Source organism: Muntiacus reevesi, chromosome 2 (assembly GCF_963930625.1).
Source record: "Muntiacus reevesi chromosome 2, mMunRee1.1, whole genome shotgun sequence".
Lineage (NCBI taxonomy): Eukaryota > Metazoa > Chordata > Mammalia > Artiodactyla > Cervidae > Muntiacus > Muntiacus reevesi.
Genome location: NC_089250.1, coordinates 178,987,146 through 179,008,819, shown reverse-complemented (window position 1 = coordinate 179,008,819; position 21,674 = coordinate 178,987,146). Strand labels below are relative to the sequence as shown.

General features: G+C 41.9%; 1 protein-coding gene across 1 annotated transcript in view; it reads right to left on the bottom strand.

Moving 5' to 3' along the window:
• The window catches only part of LOC136160334 (cytochrome P450 3A24-like), a 33,894-nt gene extending 18,378 nt beyond the window's left edge, over positions 1-15,516 (bottom strand). Inside the window, exons 1-7 of the mRNA XM_065923840.1 lie at positions 15,446-15,516; positions 11,539-11,632; positions 9,637-9,689; positions 7,222-7,321; positions 5,411-5,524; positions 5,066-5,154; positions 1,917-2,065 (exon numbers count right to left, since the gene is read on the bottom strand). Of these exons, the coding sequence (XP_065779912.1) occupies positions 1,917-2,065; positions 5,066-5,154; positions 5,411-5,524; positions 7,222-7,321; positions 9,637-9,689; positions 11,539-11,632; positions 15,446-15,516 (670 nt within the window). The remainder of the gene's footprint in view (positions 1-1,916; positions 2,066-5,065; positions 5,155-5,410; positions 5,525-7,221; positions 7,322-9,636; positions 9,690-11,538; positions 11,633-15,445) is intronic.
• Positions 15,517-21,674: the final 6,158 nt, after the last annotated feature.

Sequence of the window (21,674 nt, the reverse complement as noted above, 5' to 3'; positions counted from 1 at the left end):
GTAAAAAACAATGACCACACAATTATCTAATATGTGCATAAGAAGCATATGACAAAAATCCAATACAGATTTGTGATTAAAAAAACTCTCAGCAAACCAGAAAAGAAGGGTCTTTCATTAACCTGATAAAAGGAATCTATGAAAAACCCACAGTTAACACTAATACTTAATAGTGAAAAACTGGATGGCTTTCTCTAACATTAAGAATAAGGCAAAAACCACTACAATATTGTAAAGTAGTTAGCCTCCAACCAATAAAAATAAATGAAAAAAAAAGAATAAATCAAGCAAGCCTTCTTCATCACTTCTACTCAAAACTGTACCTGACGTTCTAACCAGAAGAATTAGTCAAGAAAATTAAAGAAAGTATATCCATATAGGAAATGAAGAATAAAACTATATCAGATAACATGATCTTGTACACAGGGAATCCTAAGGAAGTCACTAAAAACCTATTAGAATTAATAAACAAGTTCAGCCAGGTTTCAAGATACAAGATCAAAGTAGAAAATCAATTGTATTTCTGTACATTGCAAAAAATAATCTGAAAGTCACATTGAAAAATGTGAAAAATTTGAAATCCCATAGACAGAGGAGGCTGGTGGGCTACAGTCTGTGGGGTCACAGAGAGTGGGACGTGACGGAACACAGACAATAGTTCTCTTTAACACTGTGGAGAAACCTCCATATGGTTTCCCACAGTGGCTACAACCAACACATTGAAAAAAAACATATTATATGTTTTATAATAACATCAAAAAGAATAGAATAAGTAGAAGTAAAATATGTAAAATTTACACCCTGAAAATGACAAAACCTTGTTGAACTAAATTAAAGAAGATGCAAGTAAAGGAAAAACATGCCATGATCATGAATCAGAACATTTACATTGTCAAGATGGCAAATTGACTGACATAAGGCATTTCCTTTCAGAACTCTAGCTAACCTCTTTGAAGAAACTATCTTAGATTAAACTCATATGAAATTGCAAGGGGCTCATAGAAGACAAAACATTCCTGAAAAAAATAATAAAGTTATAAAGACTCATATTTCCTGATTTTAAGATTTACCATAAGCTACATTAATCAAGGCAAAGTGGTTCTGGCCTAAGGATGGACATACAGATTCATGGAATAGAGTTTTGAATACAGAAGTAAGACCACATGTCTATGGTCAATTGAACACTAAAAATCTTTCTAAGACCATTCAATGGAGACAAAACAGTCTTTTCAATAAGTGGTGCTGAGACAACAGGATCAGTTCAATTCAGTTCAGTTGCTCAGTCGTATCCGACTCTTTGCGACCCCATGGACTGTAGCACGCCAGGCCTCCCTGTCCATCACCAACTCCCAGAGTTTACTCAAACTCATGTCCATTGAGTCAGTGATGCCATCCAACCATCTCAAGCAAATTATACCAGGACTATTGATTTAAGTAATAACTGAAATTTGTACCTTTTGACCACCATCATCCAATTCTATCTCCCAAACCCTATCTTTGGTAACCAAAAATCTGACATCATTTTTCTATGAGTTTGGATTTCTTCCTTTGATTCAACATGTAAGTGTTTGTCTTTCTCTGTCTGACTTATCTCACTAAGCACAATACCCTCCATTGAGGTCCAGACACATTGCTGCAAATGGCAGGATTTCCTTTCTTTTCATGACTGAATAGTATTCTGTTGTGTGTGTATATATATTTTCCCTCTATCTTTATCCATCCATGGACACTTAGGTTGTAAAAACCATTGTATCGTATATTTTAAATCGGTGAATTGATGGTATTGAATTATATCTCAATAAACCTATGAAAAAGAAGGAAGGAAGGGAAGGAAGGAGGAAGGGAGGAAGAAAGAACAAGAGGGAAGAAGGGACGGAGGGAGAAATACAGAAAAAGAAATGTAGTAGGGCACTTACCTACTGAGAAAAGAAGTGGATCAAGGATATCAAATCTTAAGAGCTTCTTGGCATTCTCCACAAAGGGATCTTGTGGGTTGCCAAGGGAATCAATATTCACTCCAAATGATGTGCTAGTAATCACATCCATGCTGTAGGCCCCAAAGACCCTGAATAGAGAAAGATAAACACAGACAATTACAATTGGGACCAGTTGACTACCCATATCCAACACAGTCAAAAAGAAAATCAGATGCCCAGGCAACACAGGTCAAGAGCCACACTCTCTCAGAACCACCTGCTGGATCATGAAAGACTGTCTGCTGTTCTCACTCACTCCTGAGGTGTGTATGAGATGTGGATGACGTAACCTCCCCTGTGCTGGGGGGATGGGGACACTAAGGCAAGTTAGGAACCCCCACCGCCAAACTCAAGGAGCTCAGTCATAGAAGGATAAAACCCAAAATCTGACAAAGCACAGTAGTGTGCTTTGACTATGGGTAATAAAAGGTGTATAAGGACTGTGTCTGAGCAGAACAAAGGGAGCAAATTCACTCTTCCTGGGGAGTCAAGAAAGGGGACATTGATGTGGGTCTCACCTCACCACAGAATCCGTACTCAGAGCTGATTCCCTTTTAGTGCAAAGGCAGAGTTGATATACAATATCACATTAGTTTCAGGTGTAGAAGAGTGATTTTAAATACTTCATTTAAAGTTATTATTAAATACTGAATACATTCCTTGTTATGTACAATCTATCCCTGTAGCACAATTATGTTATACGTTATAATTTGGACCTTTTAATCGTCTACCCTATCTTGCACTCCCCTTCCTACTTTCCACTGGTAACCACCAGTTTGTTTTCTATATCTGTGACTCTGTTTCTGTTTTGTTATATTGATATTTATTCATTTTATTTTTAGATTCCACATATAAATGATAACATGCAACATTTGTCATTCTTTGTCTAACTTATTTCATTAAGCATAATACCCTCTAGGTCCATAAATGTTGTAAATGGCACAGTTTCATTCTTTTTTATGGCTCAGTAATATTTCTTGTGGGGGGCGGTGTGTATACAAACATGTGCCACATCTTCTTTAAGCATTCATCTACTGACAGATACTTACGTTACTTCTGTATCTTGGCTACTGTAAATAAAGCTGATATAAACATTGGGGTGCATGTACCTTTAGTGTATTCATTTTCACGAGATGTATACCCAGGGTGGAACTGCTAGATAATATGACAGTTCTTAGCTTCCTGGGTGGCTCAGTGGTAAAGAAACTGCCTGCAATGCAGGAGATTTGGGTTCAGTCCCTGGGTCAGGAAGATCCCCTGCAGAAGGGAATGGCTACCCACTCTATTATTCTTGCCTGGGAAATCCCATAGACAGAGGAGCCTGGCGGGCTACAGTCTGTGGGGTCACAGAGAGTGGGACGTGATGGAACACAGACAATAGTTCTCTTTAAGACTGTGGAGAAACCTCCATACGGTTTCCCACAGCGGCTACAACCAACCTTGTACCAGGGTTTCCTTTTCTCCATATCCTCACCCAGACTTAACAGGTGTTGGCTGATTTTGTGACTTTGGTTTGCATTTCTCTGATGATTTGCAATGTTGAACATCTTTTAAACTGTATATCTTCCCTTGAAAAAATGTCTATTAAGATCCTCTGCCCACTTTTCCTTGGGTTGCTTGTTATTTAGATTTTGAGTTGTATGAGACATTTATATATTTTGGACACTAACCTCTTATCATCACATCATTTGAAACTTATTTCTCCCATCCATTTAGTAGGCTGTCTTTTCATCATATCAATATTTTACTTTATTGCATAAAAGACTTTTAAGTTCAATTAGATAAAAGTAAAAAATTAGGTCATTTGCTTATTTTTGCTCTTGTTTTTTTTTTGCCTTGAGTTAAATCCAAAAACATATTGTTATGATTTATGTCAAAGAGCATTCTGCCTATTCTTTCTTGTATGTTTTTATGGTCTCCAGACTTACATTTAGATCTTTAATCCATTTTGAGTTTTTTTTTCTATAGGGTATGAGAAAACATTCTATTTTCATTCTTTTACATGTAGTTATCCAGTTTTCCCAGTACACTTATTGAAGAGACTGTCTTTTCTACATTGTATATTCTTGCTTTCTTTATCATAGATTAACTGATTCTAAGTATATGGGTTTATTTTGGGCTCTCAATTTTATTCAATTGATATGTATCTCTTTTGTGCCAGTGCTCTCTAAAATCAGGAATAAGACAAGGATGCCCACTCTTGCTCCTTCTATTCAATAAACTATGGGACGTCCTAGTCACAGGAATCAGACAAGAAAAAGAAATAAAGGTCATCCTAATTGGAAGGAAACATGTAAAACTATCACTATTTGCAGATGAAATAATACTTTATATAGGCAACCCTGAAGTTTGACCGAAAATCTAGAATAAATGAATTCAGTAAAGTGGCAGGTACATGATTAATGTGCAGAAAACTGTTGCTTTTCTATACAGTAATAAAGAACTATCAGAAAGAGAAAATGATAAAACAATCCTGTTTAAAATCACATCAAAAAGAATAAGACACTGAGGAATAAACTTAATTAGGGAGGTGAAAGATCTATACTATGAAAACTATAAAACGACAAAAGAAGTTGAAGGTGATACAAACAAATGGAAAGATATTCCATGTACATGGATAGGAACAATTAATATTGCCTAAATGCCCATATTACCAAAAGCAATCTATAGATTTAGCATGATTCCTATCAAAAGACTTGTGGTACTTTACCCAGAACTAGAACAAACAGCCCTCAAATTTATATGGAAACATACAAGACCATAAATAGCCAAAGCAATCTTGAAAAAAACAGGACAGAGATGGAGGCATCATGCTCCCTGATTTAAGGCCACACTGTGTATTTTTGTCTCCCAGAATATCCAAGGTGACAGTCAAGCAGATAAGTTAACCCTGGCTCATGTACACAGAAGATACCTTCTGATACCTTCATGAGCCACCACTCATTCTTGGCCAACCAGTCGGAGTTGGAAACCACACACCTACTTCTATTTGGTCACTAGAGTAACTCAGCAGTGGGAATTTGGCTCCAAGGCAGGCAACAGAGGGGCTCAGTGGCGCTCAGAGGACCAGCAGCTTCACCCCTACTTACTCTTTTATGTCGACCGACGCGCCTTTCTCTGCTTTCTTCCTCAGGTTCCTTACCAACACATCTCCATACTGCCTAATGATAGGGAACATCTAGACACAAAACACAACAGCGCAGGAAGTTAAATGTGGACACTCAAGTTTTAGAAGGACCTGGTTTTCAGGGGCATGGAGCCTTCAGTGACATTTTACTCTGAATCTGACGATGTCTCTTCTAGGATGTGAAGATAAAAACCACTTTAGGAAACTCAAATTTGGCACACCACTCCTTGGACAGTTTTTATCTGCTTGAATTTATTTTCTACCCTATTCTTTAAGTTGCTTATGGAAAACCCTCTTCTTCTCTTACCTCCTTGAGCTTCCCACTGGTGAAGGTTGGAGACAGCAATGTCCGTATTCTCTTCCATTGTTCATCCTCAGCCACAGAAACAGCATTTTTCATAATTCCCAGTGGGCCAAAAATCTAGAGTTGAAAGCAAATTTTACCCTACCTAAGTGTTGGAAGTCTCAACAGTTGTGGAAAATTTGTTAATAATTTGGGAACAATGTATTCAACAAATATTTAGTGACTGTCTACTTAGTACCAGGCCCTATGTTAGATGCACAATAAACATTTATCCTGAATGCCTAGGTTCCTGTGAATGCGGAAGAGACATCCAGCCACTTGATGTGTTTCCAGCCTTCATATTCCAATCTCCTTTTAAACGCAAATGACCATGTAGTACAGAAAGGGTTCTTCCAGGGGATAGAGGGGAATAAGATCGAGTTCATCTTCCCGGACTATGCAGAGAAGGGATTGGTGACAGTCAGCCAGATAGCCATGGCAGACTGCATTTTGCCTCAGATTACTTTGGTCTTTACATATATTTACAGCCTGATCATCTGGAAAAAGGAACGTGCTGACATGGTGGGGGCTTTTTAAGTAGTATTAACTACACAAAAGTTTATGGATCTACTTCATATTCTGAAAAAAACTGTGCAATGACATGGAAAACATTTTCCCCTACATTTTCCCCCAGGAATAGAAGAGGGAAGAAGACAACTCTATTTTTCAGCTTGGGACATGTGTATGAAGCCAGCCTATTTGAAAATTTCCTCAATCTTTTAAATTTATATTTTGTTTTAAAATAGATTGCTCCAACACTCATTCATGATAAAACTCACAAAACAGGAAGACAAAAAAAATTTCCTCAACTTGATAAAGAGCATCTACAAAAAGACCTACAGCTAATATCACTTTAATGATGAAATACCAAAGTGACATCTCCAAGATAGACTCATCATCAGAGTAGGAGACTCCAGCTTTTGTTGTCTCACAATTAGACAGCTCACAGTAAATGAAAGTAGGTCAAAAAAGTGTCAGCAAAATAACAGAGCACACTTGAAAATAACTTGCAGAAAGAGTAAGGAGAATAGCTACATTTTGTTTACATCATCCCTTCCCTTAGGCCAGCACTGCTCAGCATCAAGAGGAAATTCCCCAGCCTGAGACATTTTCCCTTGCTGGGAAAAAAAAGAGACTAAAAGAGAGAACAGGATCAGTGACCAGTTTCTCCAGCCTTTCAGAAGTTTGCACAAATGACCTGCTTTGCTTTCACCCCACCCAGAGATGAGCAGAGCTGAGACATCTAGAGACAACTAAGAGCAAAGAAGAAGGGCAGGGACTACCAGTGTCAACCATGCAGCAGGCGTGACTATGGTTCTCTGTATCCTGCTCTGCAGAAAACCCCAGAAACTTTGCTATGATGAAACCAACTGCCAGCATAGTCATTGAAAAACCTCTGAAAATTTTGGTGCTGATCACTCCCCAGGGTTCTACATTAGCAGACTCCAATTGCCTGATCCCTGTCTTTTCCTTCCACCCTCAATAGAGCTGCACCAGCCAGTGATGACCTGAGACCCAGGATCCACACCGGCTGCCAGCCCCGATCTTCTTGGCTGGGCATGTGCAAAATCTGTGGGTAGTATGAATGTCAGTTCTCTGCTTTGAAACTGTATTCTAATTAATCAAAGTATTGCCGTTGGAGGAATCAGGACGAAAGGTACATGACATCCAACCTCTCTGCATTTTTCTCTTTTGACAACATCCTGTGAATTTATAACGTATTCCAAAATGCATATCTGAGAAGCAAATTGCAAATTTAAAAAATGGATGCCTACCCTCCGGTTTGTGAAGACAGAATAACATTCTTTCACTAGTACTGTTTTGATCACGTCTGGATCTGTGATAACCAACAGAGGATGTTTACCTTCAAAAATCCTGTGTAGGGAAAACAGAGCTGATTAAACTTAAGGAGCCATTTTCTGCAGCTGGAGCCATACCTGGAAGTCCAGATGTTTATCTTAACATTACATAATCCATCCTTCTAAGGTCATCATTAAAAATACCATGAAAACACTACTAATTCTAAGTGATAGGTATATGGGTATTTCTTATAGCATTTTCCATAATTTTTATAGGTTTAATATATTTCATTATCAAGAAGGAAGTTAGGTTAGAAAATAAATGAAGGAAGCAAATTATCTGAAAATTAAAAAATAATTAAGGGGAGACCATCTACTCAGTCATTTTTGAAAATATACCCAAAGCATGAAAATGCATATAATATTAGATGAAAACTGTAGACACATCTATCATAAATATGTAACAATATATCTGCAAATGGAAGAAGATTTAGAATGCTCCACGAGTGACAGTGGAATTATGAAAGATTTTTTTCTTTTTTCCTATTTTCTAAAATTTGCTTATTAGTTTACATTTTTTAAGGAAAAATTTTAAATAGTGAGATATCCTTGGTAGCATCAAGTTCAGGATAATTTGAACAAAAGAAAAAAGAGAATGAAAAAAAATCTGAGAAGCATGTATAATTCAGCTTTTAAATATTTTCTTTTCATTTCATGGGTCCCGTGGGCCTCAGGCTTCATGTAGGTAACATCTGTCAGCAGCATGGCAGGCCCACGTTTGACCCACCTATCACACAAAGCTGACTCCTCAGATGTGAGACGTCACTGTTTGACCTGATCTCCTGACTGTCAGGATGTCCCTTCACGGGAATCGGCCACTGACATGAGATTTACTCTGGGTAAATCTGTCTTCTGACATTTTGGTTTCCCTGTCAATCACTTGCAATGGCTAGAATGAAAGATTTTCTACATGTTCCCTATTCTTCCTTTAACTCCACAGAAGAAGTTCAAATCATTTTGTGATTGCATATAAAAATCACAGAGAAACACTGCACTTACTTTTGCCCATATCCAAAAGCTGTTCTAAAACTCAGATGGTGTAAGAGGGTGTCAAGAGCTGAAGCAGTGACAGGAGGGATTGAGGAGGCACTTAATCTGCTCTTCCACCTTATTACTCGGACGATTCCCTTCTTCCCATCATGGTTTTGCAACAACACTTGGGTGGAGAAGAGATAGTGGTTTGGGGTGACCCTTTATATTCATGATGTCACTCCAGCCTTAATAATTTCTCTCACTAACAGTTCAATCAGATTTTTGAACCCACCTCAGATCAGAGTGATTCTGTGCACTGATGAGTGGGGTCAAAGTCTGTATTTATAACAAGCTCTCCCAGGTGATCCTCATACATCCAAGCAAGAGAACCAATTTCTAAAAAGAGAACTGGGATCCACATTGAAAAAGGGACTCCATCCAGAGATTACAAGTACTAAATGTTGGAGGGGCAGTTGGAGCTGGGCCAGGAGCGTCCCAGTGCTATGGATTCTTTCCACTCAACCAGGTTGACGTCTGGGGCCATGGCAACTCACAGGGTCCCATGGTTTCTGAGGGCCTGATGAGAGAAGATGAAGAGGTCTGGACAGGTAGAGCCTCTGCCACTTGCTTTTGACAACGAAGCCCCACAAGACACCCCTTCCTCTGCTCACCAAACCTCCAACAGCTCCTAAAGTCCACCCGACACACTCTGGGCTAGATATATATACCCTACATCTCCTCAAAGTCAGAGAAAAACAGTAGAGAAAACAATCATTGAGTACAATTCTGTTGGAAAATCTTACCTAAAAATTAAAAAACAAACAAACAAACAAACTCCATACATGCAGAAAAAGTAAAAAGCTGAGCAGATATGATTTCCCATTATGTTAACCTATAACCCTCATCTCTTTTTCCAAAAGGACATATTAAATCCAGAATTTAAATAAAGGATATTGGGTTTAAATTAAAAGAGAGTCATGTGGGAAAGAGTCATATAATACATTTATGAGCACATATTAGAATGTTCTTGGATAATGCATTTTATGCAATTAAAGGTGACCTAAGGAGAGAAAAATGGAAAAGGGAAGGAAGAGTGAGATCCTGGAGAGAAAGGGATGCTAGGAGTCCCTAGGACTCAAAGTCTGGAGAAAAGTGACGACCTGTGACTCTCTAGGCCTGATTCAGACTGCGGACCTGGATACCTGTGGCCTCCAGGATCTCTGATAGAACAAACCTGCAAGCTTTACAACATGTGGCTTCATTCCAAGAAGCTCTGGACTGAGACTGCCCTCCATACCACCGGGGGAGGGGAGGACTATTGTAACAAGTGTGTCCGATGGAAGTTTTCAGAATACTCACCCCCACATTTTCCCATACTTTTTAAAACACTCTTCATCAAATTCACAAACACCCTACAAGGAAAAACAATATTATATTATTAATATACTGTATGAACCTTAGCTTTAATCATAAAACTACTGTTTTTCACTGGCAGTTGGAGGGAAGTTCTTATTCACAAATGTCTTAAGGGAAAGGAGAAAAAATAGAGGAGATATTTGTAACAGAAAATTTAAAATCACTCTTGAATTTTTTTTGAATATTATAGATACTAAACACTTACCCCATCAGTGAATACTAATTGCTCCTTGTCATCCTGAAGGTTTTTTGCTTGTGCATGTGTTGTCTAAAATCTCTTAATCTCTAATCCACCATGGACGTGTGAGAAAACTGGAGATGAGGGAAGTAAGGGTTTCCTACACACACTTTCATCTCCTAGTTTAAAAGCCTTTTCATTTATCTCATGAGCTCTTTCTAGAATTTTAGCAGAATAAGGAAGTTAAAGCACCAGTAATGTCTTCTAATCTCACAGATTTAAAGAAGTCTAAGGGGTGTATGTTCCATGAGAAAGTGAATGAGTGATTGAATGAATGACAAAGTGAACATGCCTTCTAGCTTTCCAGCTCAACACAGAAAAGATGGGGCAATGCTACAAATATACAAAGAATAGTGTGTTTTAAACACCTGGCCTGAGTTTTTACTTCTATAACTTAAAAAAAGCCTGTCCCTAAGTTTCTATCATGATATTTAATGCTTTAACAAGTAAACGAAGGTCTCAGAAATGTGGGTTGGGGTGCATCTACTAAGGAGTTCATCTGGGAAAGGTGAAGAGGAAATTACTACTTCTTCAGATGGGAAAAAGTTCAGGAAGTTGTGAGGCAATAATGAGACAGTGAAGACCTCAGTTGGGAGAATCAGCATCTGAGAAACAAGCCTCATGCCTGCAGGACAGGAAACCTGAGCCAGAGGGCAGCCTGCACACAGGGTTCTGCCCCTGAACAACGACATCGGAACGCAGCTCACGACCTTCAGTTCAGGGGCAGGGCCCTGGGGGAGGCATCAGAGCTGAATGAATATCAGAATTCACAGTCCATCTGCCACCTGGTACATTCCTTTCAGTTAAATTAAACTTCTAATAATTTTGACAAATCATATCCTTTCTAGTGATTTTTGTGTATGTGATTCTGCCTTATTTAAAAAAAGAAAAACACTCCACAACTTATTTACTGGTAAATATCTGAAGTAAATAGGTAAACTTGCCTCAGTTACAGTCATTCCCTGCTCAAACTCACCCATGAGTTGCTTGCTTTGAAGGCACAGAAGAAAAACAGAAAGCTTTTGGCCCATTTTTTATATCCCAAAAGACGTCATGTGTAGCAAGAGATGAGGTAGAACATGGGGAAAAAACTGTAGGCATTAGCAGTTCTTGAGAGAATCCAAGTATGTGCAAATTACCTGATACATTAGAACTGAAGCATCCAAGTAATTCAGGAGAAAGGAGAAAAAAGGCTACCCAGAGCTTATGCAACCAACAGGACACATCTGACTCTACTATGTGCTGCTTAATGAGCCACAACAAGGCATCCCTTCATGCTTTTCTCTGACAATTAGTAGGGCTGTGCCTTCCTGGGAATCTGCACCTGGCATAGAGATCCTCTTCACAAAGCTTACAAGATGGAACTTCAAGTCCTGTGATGACTCAGCCAAGAGAGCTCGACTGTCTGAGGAGGCAAACCTGAGGCTCTTAACAGCTGACAATAGAGGCCTGGCATAAAGAGGGCATATGTAGGGGGGGCCTACGATGCCATTTCTGGGAAATACGAAAACTGACAACTGCCTACTGAGGAGGAGAATTTTTACTATGGAACTCAGCTGGGATTTGCAACCATAAGAAGCAAAAAATGGATACCAAGCAATATGTACCTTTCGGTAGGACAGAATGTTTCCAAAAAGAGGCAGAGGTCTTGGGCCAGGAACCCCCAACTTCTTAAACAGTCCATGTGAATAAGTTCCATATCTATAAAGTGAAAGAGAAAATCCAGGTCAGGGATTGTGGAGTAAGTGCTGGAGCTGGCTACTCACTGACTCAGAACTGGAACCATCAGCCTAGAGAAGTAACATGTAGGTGATAAATAATACCAGCAATTCCAAAAGCAAAAATTACTTTCATTCATCTTCTTTCCCTCCTTCACAGTGAGACCATAAATAGCAGCTGAAATCCTGATGGTCCCAATCCTAGAGTGAATGTTTGATAAATGTTTACTATTTCAGAGCTCCTGAGAGGTTTAGGCTAAAATTCCTCCAAAAAATTCATTCATATGTAAATTCATTCATTAGTAAGCTGACTCTTCCATGGTCTAGAGATTCTCATTCTAGATACAAAGTGGAAACTTTCTTTTTCTGTATCAAACATGAGATTCTGGTTATCTGCATCCACCCAATGACAGAGTTACTAGACTCTACCTTGGCATTGTTCTCATCCTTTTCCTTTCCTCTGATGTTTTGTTGTTTAGTCACCCAGTCATTTCTGACACATTACGACCCTATGGACTGCAACATGCCAGGCTTCCCTGTCCTTCACTATCTCCTAGAGTTTGCTCAAACTCATGTCCATTGAGTCAGTGATGCTATCCAACCATATCATCCTCTGTGCCCTCTTCTCCTGCCCTCAATCTTTTCCAGCATCAGGTTCTTTTCCAATGTGTAAGTTCTTCCCACCAAGTGGCCAATGCATCAGAGATCCCTCCATGATCTGACCTCATTTTAAGGTCTGATTCTTCTTAACTCTATCTTCAAGAGCAGGCCTTAAAGCAAGCACAGTGTTCTTATCTGTAGAATGAAAACTGTGTTCAAGGCTTCCATTGCCATCATAGAAATTGAGTACCTATCAGCTACACCCATGGCTCTGTTGTCAGGCAATCTGGTTGACTTGAATTACAAATAAGTTGTAGTGATTGACGTTTTTGTTCCCTGAAACTGTATAAATGAATCAATGACTAAAGGATCCATCTCCAGACCATTCCCCACCTCATGGTATCTGGTCCTCCAACCACCTGCTAAGCCCAGTGCCTGAAATACACTAATTTTTCTAAAGATGCTCAATCACAAAGCCTCTGCACTTCAACTATCTTAAAAACCAGTTAACCTGGTGCTCCCTATGGCAGGCCTGCCTGCAGGTTATCCTTTATGTATTATGTGTGCAAGCCCACAACTCCATGTTCTAGATCTTTGCAAGCCTGCTCACTCTGGTGTTGCTGAGAGATGACAGAGTGCAGGTAAAAAGGCTGAAGGAAGAGACTGCCATCAATGATTTAAACGTGAACTTGCTAGGCCTCCAAGGCTAACTCTGTAGAGTCAAATTAGTAAGGTATGGTTGAAAAGTATGCTGTGTGTAAATGGTTCAAAATGCCCTACAGGCACTTTCAACAAAGAGATATTGGGGTTCCCAGTCTTCAGTTACCTTCCCATGTAGAACAAAAGACACGTTGTGTGACAAAAAATGAGTGACCATAAAAAACTTCAGAATATTAAATGAAGATCTTGCCTCTCCTTCTTTGGAAGGTAGCCTTTAAGGTAGCACAGATTCAAATTTCTGTATAAATCCAGCAATCTCACAATATGTGATAAGAGAAACCCAAAAAACGTCACGGAAGGACCTATGCTGGAAGCGCACACAGAGGTACATCGTCCAAGCGCAGTTGGCGATACCTCTCTTTCGTCCAGAGCAAGTGGTGGAGGTGTGGGCACCAACTGCCACTAAAGGCGTGGCCAGGGCAATTCCCACCCCAGTTGCCTCCCCTTTTGTTTGTCTTGCTTTCCTGTTTCTCTTCACAAACAGGGCAAGTCAATTTCTGCTTCTGAACCTTCAGTGTGCTACATGAACTCAACAGTGAAGCCAAGCAATTGAGTGACCATGTTGGCAACACAGGTCCCACAGAAAGATCTGGTCTAGTGTCTAAATTCACTTGGTTCCACCAAGGCAGCAGATGGACTGAGTGAATTATTTGGCTTCTTTCTAGCTTTTCACTTTTTGGTGCAGTAATGCTATTTTGGGTAAAAAGGAAGGGGCTAAAGATAAAGCCAACATTTTTATAGTCTTTACATTGTGTCAGCATAACAAGAGCATTGCCTGCAGTGGCTGATTTCTGGCTGCACCAGTACCTTCTCAGGCTACAGGGATGTTTGCCTGGTGGGGACACTGGCTAGTACCAGCCCCACTGTCAGATAGACCACACACAGTGTGACTGAGATTGCGTCTTGTCCCCAGGCTTCAAGCAGATGAGATGCCAACCCTGTTGACCTCCTGTGGGACCAGGTCTGAGGAGAATCTCGGGGTGGGGGGAGGTTCTGCTCTGAGGAATGAGGAATATTCTCCCCTCCATCCTGATCTCTTTCTGGATGCCTCTCATATCATCACTGGCTCCAACGCATGTATACTCATCTGCCCTGAAGATTAAAACATCTTCCTGGACATGTATATTTAAAAACATATATCACAGGAATATTTTACTACACTAGATTCATATTCCAGGCATTATCCTAGAGGGTGAATTTATTTACAGACCTTTCTAGGTACTGGACAACAGTCCTGTTTTATCCTTCAGGGAAAAAACACATGCTGGAAATACTTGTATCAGTTTTTTAAATCTAGTCCTAAATAGAATGAAATTAAACTGTACCGATTAATTTTATAATATCAGACAGAGAATATGTTGCTGCAATACCTTAAATTCCTAGTATTTCTTTCAAGTAATTAAAATGAGGTTAATATTACCCATGTACATGTCATCATGATTTCCTACACTTAGTGAAAATGAAATGGACAGAACCCAAATGTGATTTGTAGGGGTATCTCTAATCCCTCACTGGAAGTAACTCCTGTCCCAACCTAATGCATGATAACAGAACCTTAACATTGAAAGGAATTGGTTTTGACTCAACATCCTGTGCCATACTTATACAGAGGAAAAACACTTAAAACCCAAATTGGACTCTGGGCTTGTGCCTCTTGTAGGCTTAGCAGATTTCGAATCACAGGGAAAATAAATTTGTACACTGATTCTAACCCATCCAGAGGTTGAAAGAAAAGGTGAAAAAAATGAATATAATTTCAAAATTTCTGCAAAGTCTCCTCAAACATTAGGATTTCTCATTTGGAAACTAGATAATTTCTACAGAGTACAGAGTGCAGGAACTGAGTCTTAGAAAGGGATGCCCTGAAGAGGGGCACAGAAAGGGGGATGGCTGAGTATGAAAAAAAGGGTGTTTGGTCTTGGGCCTCCCAACAAAGTCAGAGTGCACCCCATGCCTTGTGTAAATGACACCTGGAAGGAGGGTCCGGAGCAGGAACTCCTGAGTGACAAAGGGGCCAATCCTTCCTCATGTCTCTTGCAACAGGTACAGAATCCAGAAGTTGGAGAGAATGAAGCAAAAACCCAGGTTATTTCTTGCCTCCAGGATTCCCAGCCATGGGAATCAGTGAGGACTACACTGCACATGGGCCAGTTGTTTTTAATTGGCCTACTTGACTTTGTCTCCTTTGCCTGGTTGACTACTCTAGGTCCATGCAAACTGGTAGTCAATCAGAGTCATTCACAGGAGCAAATAATGTCACAAACCCTTCTAACTATGCTAACAGCAACTCAGGAGTAAAGTTAACTCCTTCAACAGATGTGGGTAAGATCAATAATAACCCATTTGGTGCCCCTAGCACCTGATGCTTCAGCAACTTCTCCATTTACATTGAACTTAAAAAACTAAGGGAACCCCCTTTTATGCTTAGCACCCCAAGACCCAGCTTACAGAGGAGATGAGCCTAACGGTTACTCACACATAGAGAAGCACCAGGCTGGTAGCCAGGAGAACCCAGGTTTCCACAGAAAAGCTTGGGATTAGCTCCATGGCAACTTTCTTGGCGATTCCCTCCTCTGAGTTTCCGCTCAGCTGTGTGTGCTGCCCTCTGCCTGCCTCTGAGTGTGGAGCTTCTGTTCACATTAGGCGGAGGTTCAGTCTGGTTGGGAGATTTATGTACTGAGAAAGGAGGTGGAGCTGGAGCTGCAACCAATAGAAGGGTCACCCGGGCCCCACCTGCAGGAGCCCCCTCTGCCTTGGTAGTTGGCTGAGCATCACACGCACTTCAGTTTGACCTCCCTTGAGTTCATATTCTGTAGGGAATCAATCAACAATTCAATCAATATTAGAAGTAAGCACAAAGGTTACAGAAACTCAAATAAAGTCACTGGCTTTAATTTTCCTCAAAACTGCCCCATCTCTGTGGTTGCCTGCAGTCCAAAATGTTTGAAATCCTTCAAACAAGATGGTGGTGGTGGGTTAGTTGCTAAGTCGTGTCCCACTCTTTGTGACCCCATGGATGGCAGCCCGACAGGCTCCTCTCCCCATGGGATTTCCCAGGCAAGAATACTGGAGTCAGGTGCCATCTCCTCCACGGGGTCAAACAAGATAGCTGTGCTGATTGTTACTCATACCATTATTATTATTATTATTATTATTTGCCTAGAAATGCCCCTGTGTCCCTTGTAGGCTCTTAATTATGCTTCCAAATAAAGCTCAGACAGAGCATCTGTGTTAGAGATTTCCAAAACCAACCTCCTTCAGCAGATATAACAATTTCCTCCTCTGGGGAACTGTCCCCTGTACACAATTCTACTCTCTCCCACACCACAGTCAGTTTCCCAGTCTAGTCCTCTCAGTGGCTCAAGAGCTTGGGCACATGCTGGATACTAGCCACAGTCAGGTCCCAGGTACCTAGCAGAGTGCTTTCTGTAGAGTGGGCATCCAGAAAAGTAGACAGATTGAATTGGCAGAAGCAAAACCCCTGGGTACCTGTGTGCTCTCTCCCAGTGGCTCTTTGGTGACCATGTCATCTTCCTGAATTGTTGACACACAAGGAGGGCCTGACTGGGCCTTGGTCACTGTCTCTGTATTTTCAGAAGAATCCACCAGGATCCTGTTGACAAGAGGGCCCCAGAAGGAGAGGCAGGACATGGAGGAGAGGGTGATGACTGCACCAATGGTATCAATTCAGGCTCATTCCTGTCCCACCCTCAAAGTATCCTGCAAGTCAGATTCTAGATCAACAAATGGTCCCTTCTCTCTGGAAATGCTGAGATCCAAGATCAAAGGGTGCAACGAGAGAGAAAAAAGCAGCCCGATGGCCAAGAGGATCCCAACATCCTCAGCCACCAGTGATGTGGCAAGAACAGCAACAGGACTTCAAAAAGACCACATGAGGGCATGTTATTTCTTGGGAACGTGGGGTGTGGATGGGTCAGAGCAGATGGGTTCCCACTTTTGGACAGGAAGGGCATTTGGGGGCTTTCCAGGTGGCACTAGTGGTAAAAGAAAAAAAAAAACCACTTGCCAATGTAGGAGACCTAAGAAACACAGGTTCAATCCCTGTAATGGGAAAATCTCCTGGAGGAGGAAATGGCAACCAACTCCAGTATTCTTCCCTGGAAAATCCCATGACAGAGGAGCCTGGAGGGCTACAGTCCACAGCATTGCAAAGAGTTGGACACAATTGAGGCAACTTAGCATGCACAGACAGGGAATTTTTATTGGGTAACAAGGAGCTGATACAGAGGAGGCCTAGAGTAGCAGTTGGTATCACCTGCTGGTGGGCCTCCCCTTGTGCACTTAAGTCGCTTCAGTCATATCTGACTCTGTGACCCACGCGCTGTAGCCCGCCAGGTTCCTCTGTCCATGGGATTCTCCAGGCAAGGATACTGGAGTGGGTTGCCATGCCCTCTTCCTGGGGATTTTCCCAACCCAGGGATCGAACCAGCATCTCTTATGTCTCTTGCAATGGCAGACGAGTTCTTAACTACTAGGGCCACCTGAAAAGCCCAGGCCTCCCTCTACCCTTGCTGAATTCCTGATGGGAGCGGGATGAGGGCTGAGCATCAAGAAGTTACACGTGCTCATTATCAGTACTTTGAATCATGTCCTGTGTCTGCCAGACCTGAATAACCATGGATTATGTGAAAAACAAAACCTCAAATGTTCTTAAAACTTAATAGAAACATAAGACATGTAAGTTGTGTTTGTGCACTTCCTTCTCCCTTTATCCTTTCTCACTTTCACTCCTTTGCAGAAAGTATACTCACCTCTTGCAACCTCTAGGGTGAGGTACGGGGATGTTCTTTCTGACCCACACACATCTCACCATGAAGAAATACTCACACATGTCCCTCACTCTGGCCTGAGAGTTCCCAGTCTGTCCCACACTGGCCAGAGAGGGTGGAATTCTCATTAGTAAAATGCAGTAAGTCTGAAATATCTCTCCTGCACTTTTATTTCCTTGGGAGCTTCTCATGGAGCATGAAATTTCTACCATCAAAGTTTGTCTACTTGGGGTTCACTTTGTCCAGGAGGCCTTTGTTAAAATCCACATTCCAATGAGAATTGAAATGTCTGAACACATTTATCTGTCCATTGCTTCAATCCAAGTGAGTTAATTCAGGTGCCAGTAATGTGCTGGACTATTGGCTAGAAGGCATAAAGCCCCCTCCCTTGGGAGCAGCCTCTGGGTGGAGGGAGTGAGATGCATAATCAAGCCCAGTACAGGGCATACCTCTGGAATCCTTGGGGAAATGAAGCCCTAGAGAGAGGCAGCAAAGGAGAGAAATGGATGCAAGCTTGAGTACCAACAAAGGACAGACCTGGGAAGCTGGAAGATGATCTTCAGGGAAAGTCAGAAAGTCTGAGGGATTTTGATACATCTTGCCCCCTTTCGGTGCCTTCCCTGGTGGCTCAACTGTAAACAACCTGCCTGCAATGCAGGAGACCCAGGTTCGAACACTGGGTCAGGAAGATCTCCTGGAGAAGGGAATGGCTACCCACGCCAGTATTCCTGCCTGGAGAATCCCATGGCCAGAGGAGCCTGATGGACTCCTGTCCATGGTGTTGCAAAGAGTGGGACATGATTGAGTGACTAAGCACACACACTGCTGCTGCTGCTGCTGCTGCTGCTGCTACTGCTGCTGCTAAGTCGCTTCAGTCGTGTCCGACTCTGTGCGACCCCATAGACGGCAGCCCACCAGGCTCCGCCGTCCCTGGGATTCTCGAGGCAAGAACACTGGAGTGGGTTGCCATTGCCTTCTCCAAGCACACACACTATGTAGCTTTAAAGGGAGTCATGCTACAATCCCCCATTTACAGATATATAAAGTGAGGCTCAGTGACTGCAAGTAGCTTCCCAACAGCTATGGGTCAAAACATGTTATAAATAATATGAAGAAAGACAACAAGTCTTCTGCTCTGAAATGCAAATACTCAACATTTGCCATTTCATGATGAGAGGCACTGTTTGAAATAGTGAAACCCAAGGCTGAAGCAGCACATTGGTTAAAATTCTGGCTTCTATCCCCATATCTACCCCTGCCCAGGGGCTCCCCCATGGGTCTGAAGAACCCAGGACTTCATGTCACCTCAGCAGGAACAAGCACAGGTGCTTGTCACGAGGACCCAACTGTATACATTCCCCACTGAAAGGAACACAAAATACATCCCCCATGAAGAGATTACAGTGTCATCTGATAAGTACTGACAACTTAATTCACTCAGCTAAACCCACAGCCTTCTTATTCTTCTTGGAAACAATCCTCGTGGAAACTACGTACTTTCACCTTCCTCCAAAACATATGCCAAAATGATGGTTTTCTCACTAAGTGTTACATGACATCACCTTCCCAATTCACCTCAAGGCCTGGTCCAGCTGGTTGGAATCTATCCCAGTGTCAACTGTCTAGTCAAGTCCTGAGAAAAATGTGTAGCCAGAGCCACGTCCTAGCAAAGGCAAACAGCCTTGCTCTAAAGGGGAAATAACAGAAGGCATGATCTTTGTGCCCTTCATTCCACAGCAGACACACCTGACTTGAAAAGTCTCACATATGAAGCCTGTGAAGGAAGGCATGTGCCTGAAGAGCACCCCGCACCTCACGTCTCTTCTCTGGTCATTTGTGTACCAATGGCCTCAGCATGGTCAAAGCTCTATTCCAAGTGTTTCATATGCAGATTTGACAAAGATCCAGATATCACCCACGTGGAAGGTAGAGAGAAATAGTTATGTACAGCCAAAGTAAACTAATTACAGATGTTTTGAAAACACAGTGTCCTCATCAACTATACACAGCTTATCTTTTCAGACCTTAGCAATCAGTCAGAGATGGAAATCAAAGAACACACATGGAATTGGGCATTAGGCTCAGACAACAGGAGAGGTGAGCATGGTGTCAGGGACTCAGTGATGCAAGAAGCCCCGTCAGTCTGCTATTTCTGTCCTTTTAGAGGTAACTCCTCTTCTGGGAAGCCTGTCTTGACTTCCATTGGCTGAGAGAATTGCTCACAGTATGGGGAGGCCGTGTTGCTCTGGATCGATTTATGCGTTAGATTCCAATTTCACAAATCACAGGTCTGTGACCAGAGCTCTGCCCCAACACAGAGACAAGGTGAGGGCCCCTAGCAAGCCAGTCAATAGGGGCTGGGGTGAGGTACGGGGATGTTCTTTCTGACCCACACACATCCCACCATGAAGAAACACACACAGGTGCCCTTAAGCAGAAGCACTTCCATGGACTTCACAGCAAAAGGATGAGAAGGACCTCATGGCTGCTCACTTTCTACTCCATTCCTGAGCTTCGCTTTCTTGATAAATGACTCACTAACATCTCTACTGCACACTACACTTTAGAAAGCTCTTTCAGGAAAAGGAAAGTGAAGTTTCTCTGTTGTGTCAAACTCTTTGAGACCCCATGGAGTGTAGCCTGCCAGGCTCCTCCATCCATGTGATTTTCCAGGCAACAATACTGGAGTGGGTGCCATGTTCTTCTCCATGGGATCCTCCCAATCCAGGGATTGAACCCGGGTCTCCCACTCTGCAGCAGACTCTTTATGGTCTGAGCCACCAGGGAAGCCAAGAAAGTTTTTTCACATCTCTCTTAACTGATTTCCTGAAAACTCTGAGATAAGCAGTGCTGGGGTTGTTTGATTCCCACTTTACAGATGTAAAAACAGAAGCTCATGGTGGGGAAGAATCTTGCCCAAACAATAAACAGCGAATGCAGGGCATGGAGCTATATTTCATAATTCTACATTGTGCCAGAGACATGCTTGCCTGGATTCCAAGAGGCCTCCTGAAATAACCTGGCAGGTTGTGTCAACCTCTTATGGGATAAATTTCTCCTTCCACACCATCCGTCATGCTTCCACTCTTGTCGTAAGTGCTGAAGCTGTTAGTGGCCACAAAAAAGAGAGCATGAGACTAAATTTTATGTATTCATGAACTCATGGTGTCAGCAGATAAAGGATGTTGCAAATAGATCTGACCTGTCACAATCAGAATCATTTGGGTTTCCAAGAAAGTGGGAAGTCAAAGATGAATAAAACCAAGGAGTGAAAGAGGAATCAGCGGAGGGGGGCAAGTTTCAGAAGACCACAAGGAAGGGAGTTAATGACACAGGAAGTGTAAAATGAGGGAATGGATGAGCATCACAGATTAGCTGCAAAAGAGGAGCAAAGTGTTGGCTGTCTCTCCTTGTCAGTGCAGTAACCTGCTAAGGAGTTTTATCCGGCCCTAGACTGTCCTCATGCAGGAAATTCCCTACTCTGCCACCAGACAGAGCCTGGTAAAACATGGGTCAGGCATCTTTCCTCTGTTGTTCAAATCTCTCCAACCACTTCCACTGGGGCAGCAATCAAGACCCATGTTGGACGTTTAGGTCACTTTCATATCTTGACTGTTATAAACAGTGCTGCACTGAGCATAGGGGCACATATTCAAAGTAGCCCTTGCTTGAGATAAATGGCCAGAGGTGGAACTGCTGGATTTTATGGTAGCTCTCTTTCTGGCTTTTTGAGGAATCTCCATGCTATCTTCTGCTGTGGCTGCCCCAAGTTACATTCCAAGCAACAGTGCAGAAGAGTTCCCTTTTCTCCACATCATCGCCCACATTTGTTGTTTCTTGTTTCCTTGATAATTTGTCACTTGGATGGGTGTGAGGTGGTATCTCATTAAGGGTTTGACTTCCATTTCTTGATGA